General features: G+C 51.7%; 1 protein-coding gene across 1 annotated transcript in view; it reads left to right on the top strand.

Moving 5' to 3' along the window:
- The first annotated feature begins 1002 nt into the window (after positions 1-1002).
- The window catches only part of ASIC2 (acid sensing ion channel subunit 2), a 269391-nt gene continuing 246420 nt past the window's right edge, over positions 1003-23973 (top strand). The window contains exon 1 of the mRNA XM_058703609.1: positions 1003-1717. Within this exon, the coding sequence (XP_058559592.1) occupies positions 1004-1717 (714 nt within the window). The 5' untranslated portion in view covers position 1003. The remainder of the gene's footprint in view (positions 1718-23973) is intronic.

Genomic DNA, 23973 nt, shown 5'->3' on the forward strand with positions numbered 1-23973 from the left:
AGCGAGTCCGGGTCACCCCGCCGAGAGGTGCAGCTGGGGCTCCGCAGTCCCCAGCTCCTGGCGCCGCCGGGGCAGGGAGAAGAACAGGCAGGGGACAGCGAGGCCGGGCTTTTCTGGAGACTCGAGGTACCCCGGAGAGTCGAGGGGAGAAGCGACACTTTCTTCTGGCCAGCAGCCCGGAAGGGGCCCAGCAGCAAGCAGCCTCCCGCAGGACTCCCGGAGAAGCACTGGTCCCCGGGCGAGAGCGGGCGCGTCGCACGCAGGGCTCCGGCGCGGGACTTAAGGGGAGCCTTCGAGGGTCTCGGCCGAGCGCAGCCCGAGGAGCCGCGAGCGGGTCTCGCTGCGAAGGGAGAGAGCGCAGCAGCGGGCCGGGCGACCCCTCGCCCCGGTACACACCCACCCCACCCGCCGCGCCCGAGCCGCGGTGCGCCTCTGGGGGCGCTCGTTCCCCGGAGCCTTCTCTCCCGGGTCCCAGCACCGCTGGGCTACCGGCTGGGCTGGCGGGGCCCTTGGGGATGCCCAAATCAGGCATGGTGGCCGAGGGGCTGCTCTCCCCGGACCAGCGTAAAAGCTGGGGTTAGGCGGAGCAGGGGGGACTCGGCGCAGGGTCCCCCGAGGTCCAGGACGAGGGGAGGCGGGCGCAGCGCCCGGGCACCGGAGAGGCGGCGCCCGGTGGGGCCCCTCCAGAGGTAGCGGCCGGGCCAGGCACTCTCCAGGAAGACTAGGGGCCCGGAGAGCCCGCGCGGCGCTCGGGAGAGGCCAGAGCCAGGGGCGGCGGGCCGAGGCAGCGTTCAGTCCCGGGCGGGCGCCCGCGGAGGCGGCGGCGGCGGCGGCGGCGCCGGGCGGGCATGCCGCGCCACCGGAGCTCCTTTCGGGCGCACGCTTCCCTGGCGCGGGCTGCGCGCGGCGGCTGCTGCTGCTGCTTCCACTGCTGCTGCGGACTCCCATGGCGGCTCCTCCCGGCCGGGGCCGCCGCCGCTGCCGCCAGCCGCGGGCTGAATGAATGAGCCGGAGCGGCGGAGCCCGGCTGCCCGCGGCCGCGCTCACCGGCCCGGGACGCTTCCGCATGGCCCGCGAGGAGCCGGCGCCGGCGGCGGTGGCGGCGGCCGGGCAGCCCGGGGGCGACAGGGGCGGCGAACGCGAGCGGGCGCTGCAGGGGCCGGGGGTCGCCCGCAGGGGGCGGCCGTCGCTGAGCCGCGCTAAACTGCACGGGCTGCGGCACATGTGCGCCGGGCGCACGGCGGCTGGGGGCTCCTTCCAGCGGCGGGCGCTGTGGGTGCTGGCCTTCTGCACGTCCCTCGGCTTGCTGCTGTCCTGGTCCTCGAACCGCCTGCTCTACTGGCTCAGCTTCCCGTCGCACACGAGGGTGCACCGCGAGTGGAGCCGCCAGCTGCCCTTCCCTGCCGTCACCGTGTGCAACAACAACCCCCTGCGCTTCCCGCGCCTCTCCAAGGGGGACCTCTACTACGCCGGCCACTGGCTCGGGCTGCTGCTGCCCAACCGCACCGCACGCCCGCTGGTCAGCGAGCTGCTGCGGGGCGATGAGCCGCGCCGCCAGTGGTTCCGCAAGCTGGCCGACTTCCGCCTCTTCCTGCCGCCGCGCCACTTCGAGGGCATCAGCGCCGCCTTCATGGACCGCCTGGGCCACCAGCTCGAGGACATGCTGCTCTCCTGCAAGTACCGGGGCGAGCTCTGCGGGCCGCACAACTTCTCCTCTGTGAGTTGCCCTCCGCGCGCACCCGCTCCCCCCTGCTCCCCCACGCTCCAGAGTCAGTAGGCCCTCCCCGCCCCTCACCCCCCCCCACCCCGCCCCGGGCAGGACACCAGGCCGCTGGCCATGACATCATTCCAGGACGCCCAGGCGGAACCCGCTCTTATGTCCCCTGAGCCGTGACCTCCAGGTTGAGGGAAGTTGGACACCACTGTAGGAGGGGTGGCCTCGCTCGCCTGTCCCGGCCTCTCTCCTTCCTGTGTTAGCCCCCAAACCCTCAACTCTGCTCTTTCTGGTCCCCTCTGTGAGTGCTAGCCCTCTTTGTCCCAGACGTCACCCCCAGGTCCACAGGACTGCAGGCAGCTGCCCTGTGTCCGCGGTGAAGGGATGGGAAGAGAGAGAAGCACGTCTTACTTGTGGGCTTGTCTTTGGGGAAACCATCAGGAAGCTCTTTAAAAATGAGCCATCAGCAGAACTGCACTGCTCTAAGCAGCTTACGCCTGAGTTCCAAAGCACTTGGAGTCTGGAGGGGAGGAGGGGGAACTTTGGAGGAAACGCCCAGGATGTTAACCAACGTCAAAGCTGTAGCCAGTGAGGTGGAGGAGTCGGCAGCCCCTTCTGCTACTTTTTCAAAGCTCTGTCTCAAACACCCAGGGGACTTGAGCTGTGGTGGGCATCAGCCGGGCCCTTGACCCCATGAGTTGAGCGTGGGCCCTGGTCTAGAGGAGCCACGCCCCTGCAGTGGGGAGAGCAGCCTAGTAGAGAGATATTGATTCCAACAGCAGGGGCCAGGAGAAGCTGTGCTCCTGGTTTGTAAACCATTTGCTGTGCTGGTTCCCCCACGCTGTGGGTCTGGATAATGCAGCTGTCAGACAGAAGGTATCTGCCTCACACGGTCTGCCGTGGAGGAGTTCTTGTGCCAAGCCCCAGCGTGGGACAAGCCTGTCCAAGTCATTCGTGTGTAAATGCCCCTTAGGTGGGTTTGGGTTTTTCCACTAGTGCGGGGAAGGTTGGCTGTGTGTTTATTTGCGATGCTCTGATGATGATTTAACCAGCCCCTTTGCCTCACCCCTGACAGTCTTGTGTCTGACAAAGCTTTTCCTGTGATGGTAAAGAGATGCGGCTGCTCCAACAGGTGTTGGCCCGGATGCCAGGCAGGCCAGGCCTCTGATTGGCTAATTGGGCGAGTCCCTGTCTAGGATGGTGACCCTGGCTCCAATGTTATCCTCCTTGTTTTGGTTTATGTGGGGCATCCCTGATTCTTCCACTTCCAAAACATCCCTTATTTTCTGGGCTTTCCAGCATGCCTTTGAAGAATCCCTACCTAGTGGCTCCCCTGCTTCAGCAAGCAGGAAATGCTGTTAACGTGTGCTGCTAAGCGACTCCTTTCAGACTTCAAACACAATTCTGAGTTCTACAGAGACGAAGGAAAGAGAGTAGCGATGCCTTGTTTATTGTTTGGCTGACCACAAACTAGCAGCCCCTAAAGTTAGATTGAAGTTCAACGTTGCATTCGGTTATCAGCAACCCCTGGCTCCCGCTTCAAGTTGTACGACACGGCCCGCCAAATAGAATCGTGCATCTCTGACGATGGCTGTGCAAAGAGGGCAGAATGGTATGCTAACAGCCAGTGTTCACATCTGACACTCACACAACCTCTGTGTTAGCAATGAGTTTCATTCCCATTTTAAAGATGAGGAAAATGAGGCTCCTCAAGGCTGTCCAAAGCTCAGAGCCAACCAAGTTGAAAGTCTAACTCTGCATGCCATCAGATGCATCACACAGAAGCCACACGTCGCCTTCTTCTCTGAGCCTGGACCGCTCTTCTATTAGAAGACCCCTGGGCAGGACTCTTGCTCTCCCCATCGCCTACCAATTCCTATCCCTCCTTGCCTTGGAGCATGGCCGGGAGAGTGGAAAGCAGAGCTGCCCCAGGTGGTGCAGGCAGTCATAACCTTGGCCACATGTTACGGGACCCCACCATGCAACAGGAGCTTGCTGCGGCAAGCATACAGCCCCTTCAGAAGCCACCGGACCTCAGTCTCCCTAGCAGGTACGGCCATGAGTTGAAACGATCAGGCCCCTTCCCACTGGGGTACACCCTTCTCCTACTCGCCGGTACCCTGCCTCCCTTCATCAGAACAGCTTGCAGGCGCACACACACCCCAGCAAAGGATATACCTCCCTTCCCCAAGTATGTGTTCCTGGGCACTCAAGGGACCCCTAGTGGTTTCCTATCATGACCCTGCCCCGGGGACTTTCCAGTCCCCTAACAGTTCGTGCTTTTTTTCCAAGGACCTCACATTAAAGGCTGCACCCCTCTATCCGTGGAAGCCAGAAGCTATTTCGGGGGAGCATCAGATACAGAGCTGGCCCATCAGGCATATTTTCCCCTAACTACATAGGCCCCCTGACTCGGGCCTTTGTTGTCTCTGATGGAGTGGTACAATAGTGCGGTGGTTGAGAGCATACAGCACAACTGCGCTGAGGTTCAAGTCCTCCCACTTACTGTGCGCCTTCAGACAAGTGGCTTTGCCTCTCTGTTCTTTAGTTTCCTTCTCCCTCTAGTGGAGGTACCAAAATACCATATTTGTTGTGAGTGTATAGATGGATGGATGGATGGTCGGGTGGGTAGAGGGATGGATGGATGGATCGATGGATAGAGAGGCAGACAGAGAGATAGATGCGTAAATGCATGGATATGCACAGGTAAGAGCTCTGAAAATTGTGCTGGCCCCCATAAAAATGTTGCCTTGAAGTGGCATCAGCCTCCTAACTGGTCTGTTGGCCTCCGGCTCCGTGGTCCTTCCCCTCCGCTCCCATCCCATGCCCTGTAGCCAGAGTAGTCTTCCTAAAGGTCCCCTCAAAGCATATCATCCCACTCCTTAAAACCCCTCGGTGGATCCACTGTTCTCAGGTGCTGCACCTGTGTCCTGCCTTACCTCCTGCCACACCCTTTCTGACACCACATACTTAAACTCTGCCAACAGGCTTCCCATTGTCTGGATTACCGCTCCCCGGGCCTCTCTGCCTTTCTCTGCTGCTGTAAGTCCCCCCTCCCCTCCCCCCACCACCACACACACACAGACTGCTTTGTCTGCCCCAGGACACGAGTCATCCTTCAGCATCCAGCCCTGGGGGTTTCTCCTACTTTGGAGCCTGTCCTGACTGCCCCACTCTGCCCCTGTCATCACCAAGCAACTGATACCTTCCTCTTTTCTGTCCCTTTACCACCCCATTTGGGTGTCAGCCCTCACACCTACCTACTGGTCTGTGTCTGTCTCCCCCCTCCAGACCCCGGCAGGAGTCATGTCTGACTCCCCTGATCTCTCCAGCACCCAACACAGAGCCCAACACATAGTAAGTGTTGAGGAAAGGTTTGGGGAATGAATTCCTTCACCAGGTACCCCCCCAAGACTCCTTGTTGTCCTGGATGACCCGCTCTAAGACTCTTGGCTTAATTTCTCCCAGGAACACCAGTGGAAGGCATTTCTCGTAAGGAAATGCCCAGGCAGTTTCCGGGCATTTATTCCTTTTGGGGTTGGAGGGGGAGAGAGTGGGGAGCAGCATTGCTGAGCACCGCGATCCCTCTGCTTCCCAACCCCTAAGAGGACCAGTGCAACAGGTGGAGAATGGGGCTTCAGGAGAAGCCTTTGGGGGAGTATGCTGGCTGCCCCCAAAGCCTCATTCCATCTAGCTTGTATCACCTCTGGAAATAAACTTGGCAAGGGAGAGACGCGTATGGTGGAGAGGTGTCAGTTGGCCTTTATTCTCCAGGCCCATTTGGGATGTGTTTATTTGCAGCCGCTCTGTTTGTTGCTGCTGCGCAAGGGTTAATCGCTCCGCTGCCAGACAAAGCAGCTCCCGCTTCCGAATGCCCGTTTGTTTCCCTGGCACCAGCTGTGGACCTCGGGCTCAACACACCCTGGCCCTTCTGGGTTGTCCTGGGTGGGGGGGAGGGGGCGGAAGGGAGCAGCCTTCCCAGGGAGTGGACAGGGTGCCGCACCACGAGGCCGAGCTATCTGGGACTGGCGCCTGCAAAGAGGGACTGAGGGGTTGGGAGCAGGGGCTGACAGAGGCTGTTGAGGGTCTGCAGCGTGAAGAACCAAGAGCAGTGGACCCTCTCTGGCAGGAGGCACGGTTCAGGGGGAAGTGTCGGGCAGACCTAGCTTGGGCCTCTGGCACTGCCCCTTTCTAGCTGTGTGCCTCGGGCAGACCTGCCCCACACTGCTGGGCTGAAGATAACATGTGTGCAGACGCTGGCCGGCTCTTGCATAGCAGCAGGTGCTCAGTATATGAGAGCTGTTGTATAATCTGGATAAAGAGACTGGCACAGTATCTGGGGGTAGCAGTGATTAATTATTCTTAATGTAATTATCATATCTTATCATGACCGCTTCTCTGAGTGGGGATATGCTCATTTCCGGGTTCAGTCACTCAATCACCCAGCGTCTGTTGAGTGTCAACTGTACGTCAAGCTCTATACTAGCTGCTGGGGGCTATAGAACTAAATAAAGCTCGCAGTGTGTCCTCCATTCATTCTTGTTGAGGAAAGAGGTGTGTGGACAGATACCGGGAAGGAGCGCGGAGCTGCTAGGTGAGCTTAGGGGAGTACCTCGGTCAGACTGGGGACCTCTCTGATGGCTTCTGAGCCATCTTCTGACTCTCTGAGGCAGTGATATCTGAGCTGAGTCTTGAAGGATCAGTAGGAATTCCAAGGCAGACAAGGAAGGAGGGAGGGGATTTCAGAGAGAGGGGACAGCATGTACAAACGAGAGTGCAGATAAGATAGAACACAGGCTTCTAGATCCTGAGAGTGGTTCAGGGCACCTGGAGGGAGGGGCTGGAGGTGCTGAGGAGTAGAGCGGACCCTGTGATAATGCAATGGTGTGATGTTTGGGGGCCAAACTGTTTTTTTTAACTTTGCAGCAAATCTCTGACTCCTTCCGCTACTGGCTTTTAGACCATGGAGTGTCCCTATCTGTGTCATCTGTGCCCCACCCCCATTCCTACCTCCATCAGGGCCACCCCTCCCTGCACTTTTCCCCCATCGCTCACCCGCTTGTGCTGGGGTCAACCTTGAGTCCAGATTTTGGACTAGTCGTATGTACTAAAAGCCAAGGAAACAGCATTTGGTTTCATCACATTTTGTCACAGCAATCAGGCTGGCTGCTCTGAGCCAGCGACAGAAAACAAGAAATCATTCTAGCAACATATTGTTTAAAATCAGCAAATTCTGTTGAAATGGTGCTAGGCCAGGCCGTACAGCAGTTGTGAGGATGGATGGCTTTAGGGAGGCAAGAAAGATACTTTTGCCTTTGGAGAAAAGACGAATAAACGAGCTAATACATGTAAAACGCTTACAACAGTTTCTGGCACCAAGTAAAGGACTCAATAAATGTGAGCTATTTCCATTATTATTACTTGCGGTGAGTGTTCTGAGTGAAGGACGAAGTCAAGTAGTGCTGGGCAGCTGTGATACTCCAGGCCCGGGCTGGGCGTACCTCTTGCCATCTCAGTTCTCGGGATAACCCTAAAAGGTTGTGTGATCGTTCGCACTTTATGGATAGGGAACTGCAGCTCTCGGCGGGGTGGGGGGGTTGGGGGGACTGTAGTCTGCCTGGAGTCACAGAGCCAGCAGATGACAGCTCTGGAATTTGAACCCAAGTCCTCATGACCACAAAGGTGCATGCAGCTAGATGCATGCTGTGTAGCTCGATGAAGGAGCAGCATGGGGGCGGGGGTGGGGGGGTGGGGGGGTGGTTGTGTGCAGTGAGAAGACCAACCAGTGCAGCCTCAGTGACTCTGGCCTCAGGATCTTCCTCTGTGAAATGAGGGCACGTGCCAAATGACCAAAGGGACTTAGCCGGGAAGTCCTCCATCCAAGTGAGCGGTCAGGGGAAAATAGGGCTTAACAACTGCAGATGGCCCAAGCTTTTTGGCCAACCATTTCGTTTCTTTGCAGAGCTGAAACAGTGATTAAGGGGGAAATGTACACGTTATTGGAGTGCTGGAGACAGGATGGTGATTAAACAGACATTTATACAAGGAACATGAAAAGAACTCTACCAGTGATCTTACTTTGGGGAAATTAGTTTAGGGAATCAAATGTAAACTCTGCTCAGGTCTGGAGATGTCCAAATTGACCAACGTCAGGCTGATTCTGATAGTAGCTATTTGGGGGCCACTGTGGCCAGTCATGAACTCATCAGTCAGATGCCTGTCTAATTGAGAAGGGCCGCAGGAATAACCAGGCCGTTTGGTTATACATCCATCGCTTTGATTCTCCTAAGTGATTCGCTTGGATCAGCTGCTCAGAGATTCAACCAACCAACATGCACTGCGTGCCTACTGTGTGCCAAGCAGTGGGCCACAAAGATGACAATGAATTTTCTCTCTTTCTGGTAAGAAGGCCTGCAGAGGACCATGTGCTTCATCAGGGTGATGGGGGCTAAAAAGAGCTACTGGGCATGTGACGGCCCAGGGTTTGTATTGGGCACCTGTTATGTAAACATTCCTGTCAGTTTCACCAGCATCGAATGGGTGTCCTGGAGCCCATTTTACAGATGAGAAAACTGAGGCTTAGGGAGCCACAAAGTCACTGCTGGAGGGCAGCAGAGTGTGGATTTGAACAAAGGTCGGTCCAGCTCCAAAGCTGTGCCAACACTACTTTTCTATGATGCTACTGTGCCAACACTCAGAGATGCCACTAAGAACCAACCCGTCTGTAGAGGGTATCCGTCACAACCTTTCAAACCATCGTTCGAAGTCTCTTTTGCTGCGGATTTGTGTGGGCCCTGGAAGTCATCCTGGGTTCTAAGGCCTGCAACCCCGAAAAGGAAAGACTGATTCTCAGAGCACAGGAGCAGGGACAGACGTGCATCCTCCCAGTCCATCAGCCACACAGGGTCATCAGGAGTTGTGACAAGTCGTTTTTTTTTTTAATTTTTTTAATGTTTATTCATTTGAGAGAGAGAGAGAGCAGAAGAGAGGCAGAGAGAGAGGGAGACACAGAATCCAAAGCAGGCTCCAGGCTCTGAGCTGTCAGCACAGAGCCTGATGCGGGGCTTGAACCCACGAACCACAAGATCATGACCTGAGCCGAAGTCGGATGCTTAACCAACTGAGCTACCCAGGCCCCCCGAGGAGTTGTGACGAGTCTTAACGGCCATAAGCAGAACTAAATGACTATTTTCATTCTTTCAAGGACATTGGTAACTTGTAGTCCTGGCTAAGGAAATGTTGCCAAACTGAGATCCAGCTCAGACCTGTGCTAACAAAGAGACGACTCACACGTAATTGGAACATGACTTGTTGGTAAAACAAATAGAGGCTGCTAACATACTGGGGAAGTTTGTTCTCCTGAGCATGTCAAATATCTCCCCTGACACCACTGTGTATACTATTAATTTGCCTAGTAAATTGTTTCCCCTGATTCCACACACACTTATTGAGCTATGACTCTCTGCCAGGCACTTTTACATTCATTAGTTTATCTCAGCCTGGCAACAGACTGGAAAGGAAGTCTTCTTCTCTCCCTGGTACAGATAAGGAAACAGGTGCAAAGCAGTTTGGCAACTTGCCCAAGGTCAGAGACAGAAACCTGGATCTTTGGGTTCCAAAGTCAGTGCTCTTGGCACTATATCAGAGTTGTTCCCAAAAAGAAACCCCGGTCCAGCTTCAGCCAGCAAACTTGCATTTCCAACCTGGATAGGATATCATGCTATACGTTACCATCGCATTTTATCCCCGCAACAATGGAGGATGTGGACTGTACCCTATTGCCTGCCTAACTTCAGACAGGAGTGATTTGCCCAGGGTCACGTGGCCCAGGAAAAGAAACAGCCAGAATTTGCATTCAGATCTCCATTTGAATTCAGATGCTTATGACCCACCAGATCTCCTAAGGCTCTTCTTCCCCAGCTCCTCTGTTCCTGCTCCAGGTGGACTTAAAAGAGTTTCACCAGCCCTGGAAGATTTTCTTAGGGGAAAAGCAATGGGCCCCCGAGTGCCTTGCAGATGGATCAGTGCTAAAACTGGCTGCTGAGAAGAGGTGCTGATTTCCTTCCTGATCTCTGCCCAGAGACCTCCCCTCCTTCCCAGGCAGGTCAGTTCCAGCATTCTCCAATTCGCTGTAGATGAATGGAGAGCCCCGTAGGCCTATGCTTCTCAAACCTGAGCTCACCCAGATTCCTGGGCTCCCTGCAGAGACCCTGAATGGGTGGGTCTGGAACAGGGCTTGAGATGTACATTTCTGAAAGCTCCCGTGTGATGCAGATGTTGCTGGTCCATGGACCACACTTTGAGGGGCAATGTTGTGGGCTCTTGAAGTCCCATGAATGCTGAGAAGGAGGGATCAGCAGGCTCTGGCAGTCATGTCCGAGTCGCTGGGTTGCTGAATGTGCACATGGAATGTGATTGTGTACTCTGGCCCGGCCAGTGTGTCAATCAAACCACAATGCAAAGGCCATCGGGTAGGCCCAGTAATGGCCAATCAAAGATGGCCGCATCCTCATCCCCGGAACTTCTAAATACGCTACCTTAAGGAGCAAAAGGGGATTCACAGATAATCAAGTCAAGGGTTTTGAGATGGGGAGATTATCCTAGATCATCTAGTAGGCTCAACATAACCACCAGCTTCCTTATAAGGGGGGCAGGAGCATCAGAGTCAAAGAAGGAGATGTAACCATTGAATCAGAGAGCAGAAGTCAGAAAGAGATTTGAAGACACTACAATGATAGCCTTGAAGGTGGAGGAAGGGGCCACGAGTCAAGGAAAGCAGGTGGTCTCTAGAAGCTGGACAGGCAAGGAAGCCTTCTTCCCCAGAGCTAGGTTCAAAAATGGTCAACATGAGATATTTTAACCATGCTTACATTCATGCAAGATTGGGAACTTGGAGCCCAGACTTAGAAAGGAGGTGGTTGGAGGACCAGGAAGGAGGCAGTTTCAGGCTTTAGAGACCCTCAAGTTCAAAGCCCAGGTCCTCCAGGTCCCTACTGAGTGTCTCTTGGGGAGTTGCTTACCTTCACTGAGACTCTGTTTCCTTATTTGTGGGACAGAGATCACACGTTCCAAGCAGGGTTGTTCTGAGACTTACAGGCAGCATATAATCCATCCAAAAATTACATATTAAGAGCCAGCTATAGTCTGGCGCTGGTGGATAAAAGTTGAGTATACATTCAGAAAGTGGCCCTACTCTCTTGACTGTAAAAGCACTGGTATAGAAATGTAAATGTAAGCTATCACTGCCATCCTCCTCATCATTATTAACAGGTGCCAGCGCTCACTCCTTTTGAGGGAGACTTCCAGGCCCCGGAAGAAGAACGTTCTAACTATGGCCTTCTCTGTATCGCCAGAGTTTCAGCCAAGAACCTCCTGTAGTTTCCATGCCCCACCTCTATGGGTAGGTCAAGGCCTTTTAGGGTCTCTTCCCCCATTGAGTACCCCAACCAACATTAAAAAAAAAAAAATCAGAAAGAGAGAATGAGTTGGTCAAGGTCACATTGAAAGTCACCGGGGAAACTGGAAAGACCCTGAGGATATCTGTGCTTAACCCTATAGATGATGCTTTTATGCCACAGCAGTATCTGCTTCTTCCTCGGAGAACTTAGTCTTTTTCCAAAATATGTATGCTGGCCATCCCCTTCTGATTCCAGTGGCATATCTGATCTGAAAGTTGTTGATACTCTGATCTCTGAAAGTGAAGGGTTTAATCTTCTCTTGGAACCCCTCCCAATGAAAATTATTTTCCCACTTTGAAATGGCACGGGCATCCACTGTGAACTCACATCCATAAATCTAAGCCTGCTGCTCAGGAAAGCAGATGAGGTTTGATGCTGCTTCTCAGCACAGTCTCACAGAGCAAATTATGGCAAGAATTTGATTTATAGAAGCACCTCAAAGGCTCTGGAGTGAGACGCGTGTTTATTCACTTTATTACCGTTTATTTTACACTCTCTTTATGCTCCCTGCACATGGATTTGAAAGACTATTTGGATAGATGCTTATGACCTGCCGGTTTGCACAGCCCTGGTGAGGAACATAGATCTCTTTGGCGATGCTGCCTCCAGCTCGGGTTGGGGGCGCTTATATCCGTGTTGAGGGTGAAACCCAGATGTAACAGATGGGCTTGGAGACCCTAACCCCGAGTTCTCACCTCCCCAGCTCTGCGCTTGTAAGGTACTTGGTGTAGATCTCCAGCTGCAACCCCGGGGTGTGTACAGTCAGGCTTGATTTAAGATTCAAATATCTCAGAACAGCTGGGGATATTTAACATCGCTATAATTACATTACATTTTTGACAGTACATGGAGTGAGAGCCTTTTTCTGTGGTTGAATATTCAATGAGCATCAAATATTTTAACCAGCCAGAGAAGCACAACTGCATATTTCACATCTAAGTAGGTTTGTTTTTAAAATGCCAGCCTGGGGTGAGGGTCTCAGGCTCCGATCTGCTGTTATCAAGTCTTTGGGAAGGCAAGAGCACCGTCCCTGTGGCCAAGGAGCTGCATTAGCTGAGACACTGAGGAGAAAGGGGAACGAACGGGCGGGAGCTAGGTGGGTGCCCTGCGTGCCTGGGGTGACACGCGAAGGCTTGACTGTCACTATAGCTCTGCTCGCTGGGGCACCACAAAAGCAGTGACAAGAAAGCCGAGGCTCGGAGAGCAACTAGAAACTTGCCAGAATAAACGACAGAGCTGGGGTCGGCAAAGGCCTCTACAGAGGTGTTGCCACCAACTTGGGCGTAATGGTTGGTTGGCAGGAGGTGGGATAAGGGAGCAGAGATGAGGCAGGGCTGGCCTACTGTGTGCCAGCTCTGTGCCTCCCATCTGTCTTCTTTGGCCCTCATGACACTGCTCTTGGGGACCGTACTGTTATGTCCATTTTACAGGTGATACAACCAAAGCTCCTAAGGTCAATGGGGAATGGTGATGGAGATCTGTTCGTCATGTTCTTAGAAGATCGTGTCTTGCATATTTGATTTCCGTTGATCTCCAGCTACCTCCCTCACCGCTTCCCCTCCCCTGTCACCTGCTCCAAGAATCTTCTCCAGCCAGTGAGGTGGGAAGCTACCTATTACCTTGTCTCACCTCCCTCTTCCCACCCATCTGGAATCAGAGGTTCTTGTCGCCCCTGAGTCACAAAGCTAAGTCACTTGGGAGGTGCTCATCTTTTTTTTTTCAAGTTCCGTGCATTTATTCGGGCTGCTGTCTTGGATGCCCGATCTGCCGTCTCTGCCTGCAAGCCCAGTCTGTTCTACAGGCCATGTGCTTAGATGTACACTGAAAATGCCGGGGAAGCGGGCATGAGGTCTGATGCAGCCTGCCTCCGACAAGGGGAAGGCGCGGATGGGCAGGGTGGGTGGAAGAAGCTTGGCTTCTTGCCTGCGCTTTTCCTGTGGTCTGAATGTTTTAACCACATGCAGGTCTAACTAATGCAAACAAACCCATGAAGCAAAAGTACCGTCTGAAAAATTTCCCACCTTTTCTGAGGTTATTCCCGGCCACTCCTCCAGTGTAAACCATCCAGAAAGCAAGGGGCTCATCCTTTCGATCAGCTGAGACTCACTTTGCTCATGCCGCTCTTAAGGCCCTTTCCTCTCTTGGTCTTTTATTGCAACCCTCTTCGTATAGCCAGTTTCCTGTCATCAGATCATCACCTCCTGAGGGCAGGGGCCACGCCTGGCTCCGTCTCATGGCTGCCCCAGCACCTAGTGCCATTCCCCATAGGTAACAAGTGCTCCGTCTGGATACTGAATGGCCGAAGCAGGAGAAAGGATTGGTACCACCAAAATATATGTGGACTCCTTCGGTCATTCATTAACCCACTCCGTGAAGAGTTGTCGGGAGCCTGTGTGCAGGGGGCATCATATTAGATGTGCCATATGGGGGAAATGGACAGGGTCCTTCCCTCACGGAGCTCACATTCTAGAGTCCCACGAATGATCTCCATGATGATCAGAATCATCGGGAAGCCTTGTTTAAACATCCCTGGCCTCAACCCAGGACCTCTGAGTCAGAATTCACAGGGGAGAGGTCCAGCAATGTATTTTTAACACACAACTCCAGGTGATTGAGGATCTCAGGAGAACATTGTGTTGGGGGTAGAGGGTGGCACAGATAACATACAAATAAACAAATAAATGCTGTGGAGGGAAACAGTTAAAGACGTGCTAGAGAATGGCAGGAGGCTGTTTGAAGACAGGGATAGGGAAGGATTGATTCTCTGAGGAGATGTCATCTTTGCTGAGAAGGGGCAGCCACTCAGCCATCTGGGGAAAAGCATTCATGACAGAGGGAACGGCAAGCTAAAGGTCTCTGGGGTGGAGGTGGGGGACTCCTTCCTTCCAGCACTAGAGATTCAGCTCCAGGTCTGTTCTTTGTTCTGCGAGTACATCTGGCTCCTTCCAGAATGGGGCTGCCTCTCTCACCCACACAATGTGAGAGAACAACATGATTCTAGCAGTTCTGGAAATATTGACCTTCGGAATGCTAATGCAATGTAGCCTTAGGTCCTTAGGCTGAGCTCTCCTTTAAAAAATAACTCCAAGTAAGCAGGAAAAAAAAAAAACCCACAGTCTCAAAAATCCAATTGCAAATCTCTGTCTAAGGGCAGCTCAGTGAGACCAGCGTGGCCGGGCCCTTTCTTTGGAGTGCTACATCCTGGTTAATTAGCACCACGTTCCTCTGCTGATTAATCTTCATGACGGCAAGGTCTTACACCTTTGACACCCAGATGGATTTTCCTTATTCATCTTCTAAGGTGTCAGGTCCAAGTGGCTGGTTGTCCACACTGAAAACAGGCCCCTCACCTGCCTCTCTGTTTCACAGAGGGTTTGCAAACACCTCTGTTTGTCTTCATGATAACTGCATTACAGAAAAAGGAAAGTATTATTCCCATTTTACAGATGGGGCAATAAAGGCTCAGAGGGAGAACTGAGCTGCCCAAGGTCATCTACCTAGTACCACACCCAGGTCAGTTCGGACTCCCACTCTGGTACTTCCCCTGCCCATGGTGGTGAGTCAAAACTTGGAGACAAAATCTGTGCCCCTTATGCAAGGGTCTGTCACTGTCACCTCCTGGGGGAAGTCTTCCATGATCCTTTAGGAAGGCTTTGTAAAACCCAGTCTAGAGAGTTGAATTCTTAGCTCAGAGGTGTCTGGGTCAGCTGCAGACAGAGTTTCTCAAACTTCAGTAACTTATGTGCACCAGAGTCACCTGTGGATATTGCTGAAATGCGGGTTCTGGTTCATAGGTGGACCTCAGACTCTGCATTCCCGACAAGCTCCCAAGTAATGCTGATGACGCAGGTGCACAGACCACATTGTAAGTAGGGAGGCTCCAGAAGGCTGGAGGAAAAGGCAGTGTGGAGTAAGAGAGGAAGAAGGGACCACCTTGCCTTGAACCCTGCCCTGAGGAGCAAAGCCCCTTCTTGCAGACTAGACCTGCAGCTTAGAAATGCAGACAGCACGACAATTAAAGATAACTCTTTTCCTTTATCTTTATATGATGCTGAAATGACTAGTCATTTAGGGGGACCGTGAGAAAGGAGAAATGGCAATGGAGTGACATACCTCCAAAATGAGTTTCCCCATGAGGACGAGCTGACACGAGGCATTTCTGCACCCTTTCCTGATTTTGTGGATATCACTGGACCCGTCCGTGAAAGGTGTAGTCCAAGAAGGACAGCCTTTAGCTTGATCACAGTAATCAATCTTTGTCTTTGTGTGGTGTGTTGCCACTGACAGGGAGAAGCCTTCAATTTGAAAGAGTCTTGCCAATAACAGGGCGTTCCTAGGTAATGCAGCTGGAAGCCTGAGCTTTTGTTGCTACGAGGCCATTGGAATTGTCAGAATTACAAAGGCTGCTTCCAGACCATGCCTTGGGCGATTCGTTTGATTCACTCATTCATACCCTCACTTGTTAATTCAGTCATTCATTCCTTTGCTCACTCTTTTATTCCTTCACTGACTCTCAGATTCAACTATCCATTCATACATTCCTTGAGTGCCTTCTGTATACCGGGTACCATGCCGGCTCTAAGGAGATGAAAGTGAATCCACTCAAAGTCATCAATTCGGTCTCCTTGCCCTTGCATATCCTATAGCCAAGCAACAGGCTAAACCCTCAATGGCCTCTCCAGCTTAGTGCTGAAAAACTCAACTAGCTGTCTGTTACCTTTATTCTGAGAATCTGTCCTCCTTAAAGTTGCCATGTGGTTCCCCACTGCAAGATGAAACCAAGCACCCAGTAAGCTCCAAGACCTCTGTTCTGGCCAGACAAGTAAGCTGTAGAGGAGAACTGAGACTTCTGTAGGATGATTCAGGTTTTGACAAGCAAGTTTTACCCAAGATATTTAAATAACTCCGAATCACTGCCGCCCCATGCAGGAGAGGACAACCAGGCAGTGGTATATGACTTCTGGGTGGGAGGGGAATTGAGTGGGAGGCCGGAGCCAGGCTTCCAGAGAGAAATTACCATTTTGTATTTATTACTTTGGCTCACAGGAGTGCCGCAGGGACCGGCTTGCTAATACATTAGGTAATTGCCTCAGTTCGCCATTTCGTTTTGCAGTGGTGTAGACCAGCCCAGGTGCACACTCGTAGGATGTGACTCAGCTCGGGCCTCCCAGGTGCCCAGGACTTTCTCGAGAGACGTGAGATGCTGGAGGAGAGGAGAGAATTAGGAAAGTGGGGCCGGGGGAAGAGGGACCTTCCGTCTGAAAGATCTCAGGCACAAGGGGGACACCAGGATGGCCTGGTCCCTATGATCAGAGGTAAAGGGAGCAGAGGAAGAACCCCAGCTGGTGGCCAGGAGACTAGAGTCTGCACTCTGCCACTGAGCACTGAGCAACCCTGGGCCCTCAGGTGTCCCTCTCTGGGCCTCTGGTCCATATCAGGAAAATTAAGGAGATCATAAATCAGTTATTTCTCAACTCTGTCTGCACATTAGAATCACCTGGGAGAACTTCAAAAAATGTTACTAAAGCTCCAAGCTCAACCTCCACGGGTTCTGATTTCATTGGCTTGAGGTAGAGCCCGGACATGGGTATTTTTCCCCAGAGGTTGAGAGTCCCCGGACTAACTGATCTATGCAGTCTTCCTTAGGGTAGGTGAGTTCTAGGAGCCTGTGTCATTGAAAAAGGCTACGAGACAGTGACCTTGAAATCCAGGGTCACTTGTTTCCATGTTTAGATCTGTTGCTGTCAATAATTTATATCTGCCTGTGTCTCATCCTCTCCCCAGTGAGGCTCCCTCTTACCAGTGAATGTTGGGAATCCACACCAGGAGGCAGGAGGCTCAGTTTCAACCTCTTTTGTGTTGGGTCTGTGTCCGTGAGGGTCTCCTTGGGATCCCTGGGCCTCAATCTCCTCTCTAGAAGCTCGTCTCTGCCTGCCTGTAAGCAGGGTGCTGGACCAGACTTTGCTTCACCGTGCCATCTGGTTTACAAGGGGCCGCCATCCAGCGGCTGAGAGGTCGGCCTGAGAGTAGCGAATGCTATTCCTGTTGCCCAGGTAAGGAGACAGAGGCTCAGGTAACTAGCCCAAGGCCATCCAGCCAGGAAGTAATAGAGGCAGACAGACGTCAGTTCGAATTCCAGCAGTGCAGCTTCCAAACTGACTTTGGGTGCTTTATTAATTTTCTGGGCCCCATTTCCTTATCCGTTAAATGGGTATGAATACCACCTGTTTCCACAGAGTGGTTGTGAGGAAGACAAAAGATGGCCAGGCAAAATTCCTTGTGGAGCCTGGCACAAGGCAAATGCTCTTTTAATGCTTACTGCCTCCCTCCGTGATTTCTCCCATTTGCCTTTTATCCTTTCCTCCCCACCCCCCACCCCGCACCCCCGCCCCAGCTTGTTTTTAAAGTCTTTAAGGACAGGGACCTTGAGACACAATTGACTGCGCATGAACTTGGGCAAGTTGTTTCATCTCTGTGGGCCTCAATAGCCCCATCTGTAAAACAGGGATGTTAGTGGTATTTGTGGTTGTGAGGACCAAATGTGTTGAGAGAACAGCTTCTGGCACAGAGCAGGGGCTGTTACTGTTCTACTTCTCCAGGGCCTTCTTTCTCCTCACTGGGCTCTGCACAGAGTACACACCTCCCCACCACCCACCTCTGCTCACCACCCCCCCACCGCGTCCGCCCCAAGTCCTCACTGTGTTCTCAGCCATGACAGATCTGCTGAGCACATACGGCCCACAGGGCTCACGCGCAGAGAGAAGCAACCCTATATCAGGGGATTGCTTACTATCTTGAGATGGAAAAAAAGGAAAAAGCTATAAATATGGAGGATTTGTCTGTGATAAGTCATGGTTAGAAACCCCAGCTATATAACTTTTTAATTCTCCACTCCAGCTTGTAGGCTCAGGCAGTAAAAACAGTCACTTGTAATTTATTTTTTTCCACTCTTTTAATTTCGTAATTTTTTTCCTTTAACCAACCAAAAAGTTCTCCTAAACTCACCTTAAGCTTTTATTTTTTTTCCCCCTTTAGCAGTCGTAAAATGTGGTAATGGATTGCCATTGGAATGATATCCCCTCTCCTACATGGTCAGAATGAAAATGTATAGACTCAGGGGCGATTTCTTAGGTGGGTGTTGTTAAAACAGGAGTGAGTCCTAGGCTTGGCTTGCCTCATCTGCCTGCAGGTGACAAAGGAAGGAGGCAGTTCAGCCAGAAGGGGGTGTGCAGCCCAAGTGCTGGATTTGAGTCACTTCAATTTCACCTCGAAGCTGAGCGATCTTGGCAAGTGTCTTCTCTCTCAAGGCTTAGCTTCCTCATCTATAACATGTGGACAACACGTAGGGACTGACCTCCCCTCATTGGAATGTTCTGAGAATCCAAAGAGATAATGTATAAAAAATTGTTTTGTTCAGCGCAAATTACTACCATATTGGAGACTGTTGTTACTGATGATGATGATCATAGTGGTGATGATGATGATGATGGTGGTGGTGCTGGTGCTGGTGCTGGTGGTGATGGCATCTTGGTGACAATGATGATGGTGGTAGTGATAGTCGTGATGATGGTAGTGATGATCATGATGGTAATGATGATAATGGTGATGTTAATCATGGTGGTGATGGTGATGATGGTGATGATCATGATGATGGTGATGCTGCTGCTCCTGATGGTGGTGATGGTGATGATGGTGATGGTGGTGATGGTGATGATGGTGATGATGATGGTGATGATGGTGATGGTGATGATGATGATGGTGGTGGTGATGATGATGGTGATGGTGATGATGGTGATGATCATGATGATGGTGATGCTGCTGCTCCTGATGGTGGTGATGGTGATGATGGTGATGGTGGTGATGGTGATGATGGTGATGATGATGATGGTGATGATGGTGATGGTGATGATGATGATGGTGGTGGTGATGATGATGGTGATGGTGATGATGGTGATGATGGTGATGCTGCTGCTGCTGCCGATGGTGGTGGTGATGGTGATGGTCATCTTGGAGATAGTCATGATGATGGTGGTGATGGTGATGGTGGTGATGAGGATGCTGCTGCTGCTCCTGATGGTGGTGATGGTGGTGATGGTGATGATGGTGATGGTGATGATGGTGATGATGGTGATGATGATGGTGATGATGATGATGATGGTGATGGTGATGATGATGGTGGTGATGGTCATGATGGTAATGATGATAATGGTGTTGATAATCATGGTGGTGATGGTGATAATGGTGATGATGATGATGATGGTGATGATGATGATGGTGATGATGATGATGGTGATGCTGCTGCTGCTGCCGATGGTGGTGGTGATGGTGATGGTCATCTTGGTGATAGTCATGATGATGGTGGTGATGGTGATGATGGTGATGATGGTGGTCGTGAGGTACTACCGTGTACAGTGTAGAGCCCATGGGTTCATGTGATAAGAAGACAGTTTTCCTCAGAACATTATGCTTTTCTATGTATGCAGACTAGGCGATCAGTAAATAACTGTTTACCTAAAATCAACTTCAGATTTCAGAACTCAGTCCACCTTTTAGAAGTTTCTTTCCTTTACTCGGCAAGCATTAATTGCGTGCCTACTATGTGCCAGAACCTATTAGCACTGGACCACAGAGAACAAACAAAACAGGTAAATTCCTGCCCTCACAGGGCTTATAGTCCAGAAGATGGTGGGGTGGGGTGCCGGACATAGATGATACACATAAATAACTTTAGATGATGATAAAGACTCTGAAAACAATGCACTAGGACAGTAGGATGTGGAGTGACAGAGAGGGGTGTCGCAAGATGCTTTCAGGTTGTGTAGTCAGGAAGGCTTGTCTGGAGTGGTGACATTTGAACTGAGACCTAAATGATAGAGGGACACAACCAGGAGAAGAGCTAGGGAGAGAGTGTCCCAGGTAGAAGGGACACGATGCAAAGGCTCTGAGATGAGAATGAACTTGGCTGTTCATTCTGGAACAGAGAGGAAGAAGAAGGGAATGGTATGAGCTGATGTTGGAGAAGTAGACACGGGCCAGATTGTAACATGCCTTGTAGGCTGGACTGAATATGGAGATTACTCCCAGGGCAGTGAGAAGCCACTGGAGAGTTTAAAAGGTATGGGAGCACCATGAATTCATATATTCTCTAAGAAGATCATTCTGGCTTCAAAGGTTGGATAAGAGCGGATAAGAATGGGGGCAGGAAGACAGGTTAGGATGCAGATACAGTATTTGGGGTGACAGATGCTGTGGACTGGATCATGTTTTCATGGTGGAGATGGTGAGTGGTCCAGTTTGGGATATGTTGAGAGAGGACCCAGTGAGACTTGATGTTGGATTGGCTATAGAGCATGATAAAAAAGACTCAAGAAGAACTAACTCCCAGGTTGCGGCAGGAGCTTCTGGGCTGATGTTGATTTCATGCACTGAGAGGCAAGGGGAGAGTAGATTTGGGGGACAGGAGAGGTATGTGTGTAGGGGGTAGGTAGAACTCAACATTTTGGACATGCTCAGATTGAAATAGTCAGTGGGCATCTTAGTTAGCAGTTGGACACAGAAGCCTGGTGCTCAGGGAGAGTTCGGGGCAGGAGATAGGGATTTGGGAGTCATCGGTGCAATGGCAGGATTAGGTGTAATGAGACTGCACAGGATGGTGGAAGGAGACAGTGCAGACAGAGGCAAGCAGCAAGCTGAGCACCGGGAGCTGGGCACGGCAACATTCAGGAGTCAGGAAGCAGAAGAACTAGCAAAGGGGGATGAGAAGGAAAGGTCAGGGAGGTGGAAGGGAAACCAGGAGAGGACTGGCAAAGAAGTCTGGAAGAGAGGGATACGAGAAAGGGCTGTCATCACTGCACAACAGGGAGCTACCCACAAAAGGCAGGCCCGTCGCCAGTTTGGAAATGGAAGTCAGAGCAGCATAGAGGTTGTAAGCACAAGCTTTAGAACCAGATGCTCTTGAATCCAGGCCCTGACACTGCCATTTCTTAGCTTTCAGACCTTGGGCAAGCCCTACCTTTCTTGATCCTTGGCATCCAATCTGCGTGGCATTACTCTGCAGTTTACATGAGATAATGTCTATAACGTGCTTACCGCTGGCCCTGGTGTAGCTGCTCAGTAAACAGAAGCAGGTTGTATTCTTCCTGAAATTGTTCAGCTGGGCAGAGTTGTTGTCAGTCAGGCCAAGTTATGAAGGGATGGTTTTATTTGGGCAATCCGGCCTTCATTCAGGGGTTAGAAATGAAGTTGTCTTGAAGGCTGAGACAGGTGATGTAAGGAATAGCCAGATAGAAGCACATAGAAACAGTAAGGCCACTGGCCAACTGGAATACACTCATCCTGCCTAGGGGCATCCTAATTAAAATGGTTAAAGTTCCATGTAGACCGAACAAAACCCATTCGCGCAGGTGCAGTACTACTCACGTGAGTTTGAGACCCCAGGAAGGTGAGGGTGGACCAGAGAAGAATTTCAAACAGGTTGCTTGGGTTTGACAGGCTCACATTTGCATTTCAAAAAGGCTATTCTGGAAGCAGTGCCTAGAGAGGACGGAGGGGGTGGGGGGATGGTGGGTCTGGTTTCTAGCAAGGAGTGGAGCCAGGAAACTCTTCCCTCTGGTGAGAGGGGACTAGGATGAGGAAATGGGCTCATTATAACATAATTAGCTCTATAATCAGTATGCAAGCTTATCATCTTGAGATGTAAAAGATGATTATACGATCAAAGGGTTTTCTTCCTTTTCATGGACTTAACTTGCCAACCTAGGGGTTTGGGTGGGTGGTTGGGTGGGGGAAAAGGTAAGGTATTTTTTAACCAATTGATTTTGCAATGAATCAGTTTATTGGTTAAAAAAATCACTCACCATGGACAGTAAAGTTTGTAAATGGACTCAGTATCTGGTTGGAGTGAAGGCTAAGTGCCCGGGCGTGTTAGGTAAGAGAGAAGGATTCACACAGCTGGAGAGGAGGGCTTCCAGCCTGGACCACAGAGCCTGCTGGGACTGGTGAGTGAGTGGGTTCAGATCTGAACCTCTCCCCTCTGCTCCCTGGAAGAATCAACAAGTGGTGGAACTCTGGGCCATGAGGCTGTCTATGCTGACTAGGGCTCTCCCCTGCTCCAAACAGAAAATACTTTTACCACTGTTCCCAATGTTGTTAAGAACAGGAAGGAAGGAAGGGGGGGGGAGGAAGGGAGGAAATGAGGAAGGGAGGAAGGAAGGAAGGAAGGAAGGAAGGAAGGAAGGAAGAAGGAAAGGAGGAAGGAAGGAAGAAGGAAGGAAGGAAGGAAGGAAGGAAGGAAGGAAGGAAAGGAGGAAGGAAGGAAGGAGGAAGGAAGGAAGGAAGGAAGGAAGGAAGGAAGGAAGAAGAAAGGAAGGAGGAAGGAAGGAAGGAAGAAGAAAGGAAGGAGGAAGGAAGGAAGGAAGGAAGGAAGGAAGGAAGGAAGGAAGGAAGGAAGAAGGAAGGAGGAAGGAAGGAGGAAGAAAGGAAGGAGGAAGGAAGGAAGGAGGAAGGAAGGAAGGAAAGGAGGAAGGAAGGAAGAAGGAAGGAAGGAAGGAAGGAAGAAGGAAGGAAGGAAAGGAGGAAGGAAGAAGGAAGGAAGGAAGGAAGGAAGAAAGGAAGGAAGGAAAGAAGGAAGGGAGGGAGGGAGGAAGGAAGGAAGGAAGGAAGGAAGGAAGAAGGAAGGAAGGAAGGAGGAAGGAAGGAAGGAAAGAAGGAAGGGAGGGAGGGAGGGAGGGAGGGAGGAAGGAAGGAAGGAAGGAAGAAGGAAGGAAGGAAGGAAGGAAGAAGGAAGGAAGGAAGGAAGGAAGGAAGGAAGGAAAGGAGGAAGGAAGGAAGGAAGGAAGGAAGGAAGGAAGGAAGGAGGAAGGAAGGAAAGAAGGAAGGAAGGAAGGGAGGAAGGAAGGAAGGAAGGAAGGAAGGAAGGAAGGGAGGGAGGGAGGAAGGAAGGAAGGAAGGAAGGAAGGAAGGAAGGAAGGAAGAAGGAAGGAAGGAAAGAAGGAAGGAAGGGAGGGAGGAAGGAAGGAAGGAAGGAAGGAAGGAAGGAAGGAAAGGAGGAAGGAAGGAAGGAAGGAAGGAAGGAAGGAAGGAAGGGAGGAAGGAAGGAAGGAGGGAAGAAGGAAGGAAGAAAGAAGGAAGGAAGGAAAGAAGGAAGGAAGGGAGGCAGGGAGGAAGGAAGGAAGGAAGGAAAGAAGGAAGGAAGGGAGGGAGGGAGGAAGGAAGGAAGGAAGGAAGGAAGGAAGGAAGGAAGGAAGGAAAGGAGGAAGGAAGGAAGGAAGGAAGGAAGGAAGGAAGGAAGGAAGAAGGAAGGAAGGAAAGAAGGAAGGAAGGAAGGGAGGGAGGAAGGAAGGAAGGAAGGAAGGAAGGAAGGAAGGAAGGAAGGAAAGGAGGAAGGAAGGAAGGAAGGAAGGAAGGGAGGAAGGAAGGAAGGAGGGAAGAAGGAAGGAAGAAGGAAGGAAGGAAGGAAAGAAGGAAGGAAGGGAGGCAGGGAGGAAGGAAGGAAGGAAGGAAAGAAGGAAGGAAGGGAGGGAGGGAGGAAGGAAGGAAGGAAGGAAGGAAGGAAGGAAGGAAGGAAGGAAAGGAGGAAGGAAGGAAGGAAGGAAGGAAGGAAGGAAGGAAGGAAAGGAGGAAGGAAGGAAGGAAGGAAGGAAGGAAGGAAGGAAGGAAGGAAGAAGGAAGGAAGAAGGAAGGAAGGAAAGAAGGAAGGAAGGAAAGGAGGGAGGAAGGAAGGAAGGAAGGAAGGAAGAAGGAAAGAAGGAAGGAAGGAAAGAAGGAAGGAAGGGAGGGAGGGAGGAAGGAAGGAAGGAAGGC

This window comes from Neofelis nebulosa, chromosome 16, assembly GCF_028018385.1.
Source record: "Neofelis nebulosa isolate mNeoNeb1 chromosome 16, mNeoNeb1.pri, whole genome shotgun sequence".
NCBI classification, from domain to species: Eukaryota; Metazoa; Chordata; class Mammalia; order Carnivora; family Felidae; genus Neofelis; species Neofelis nebulosa.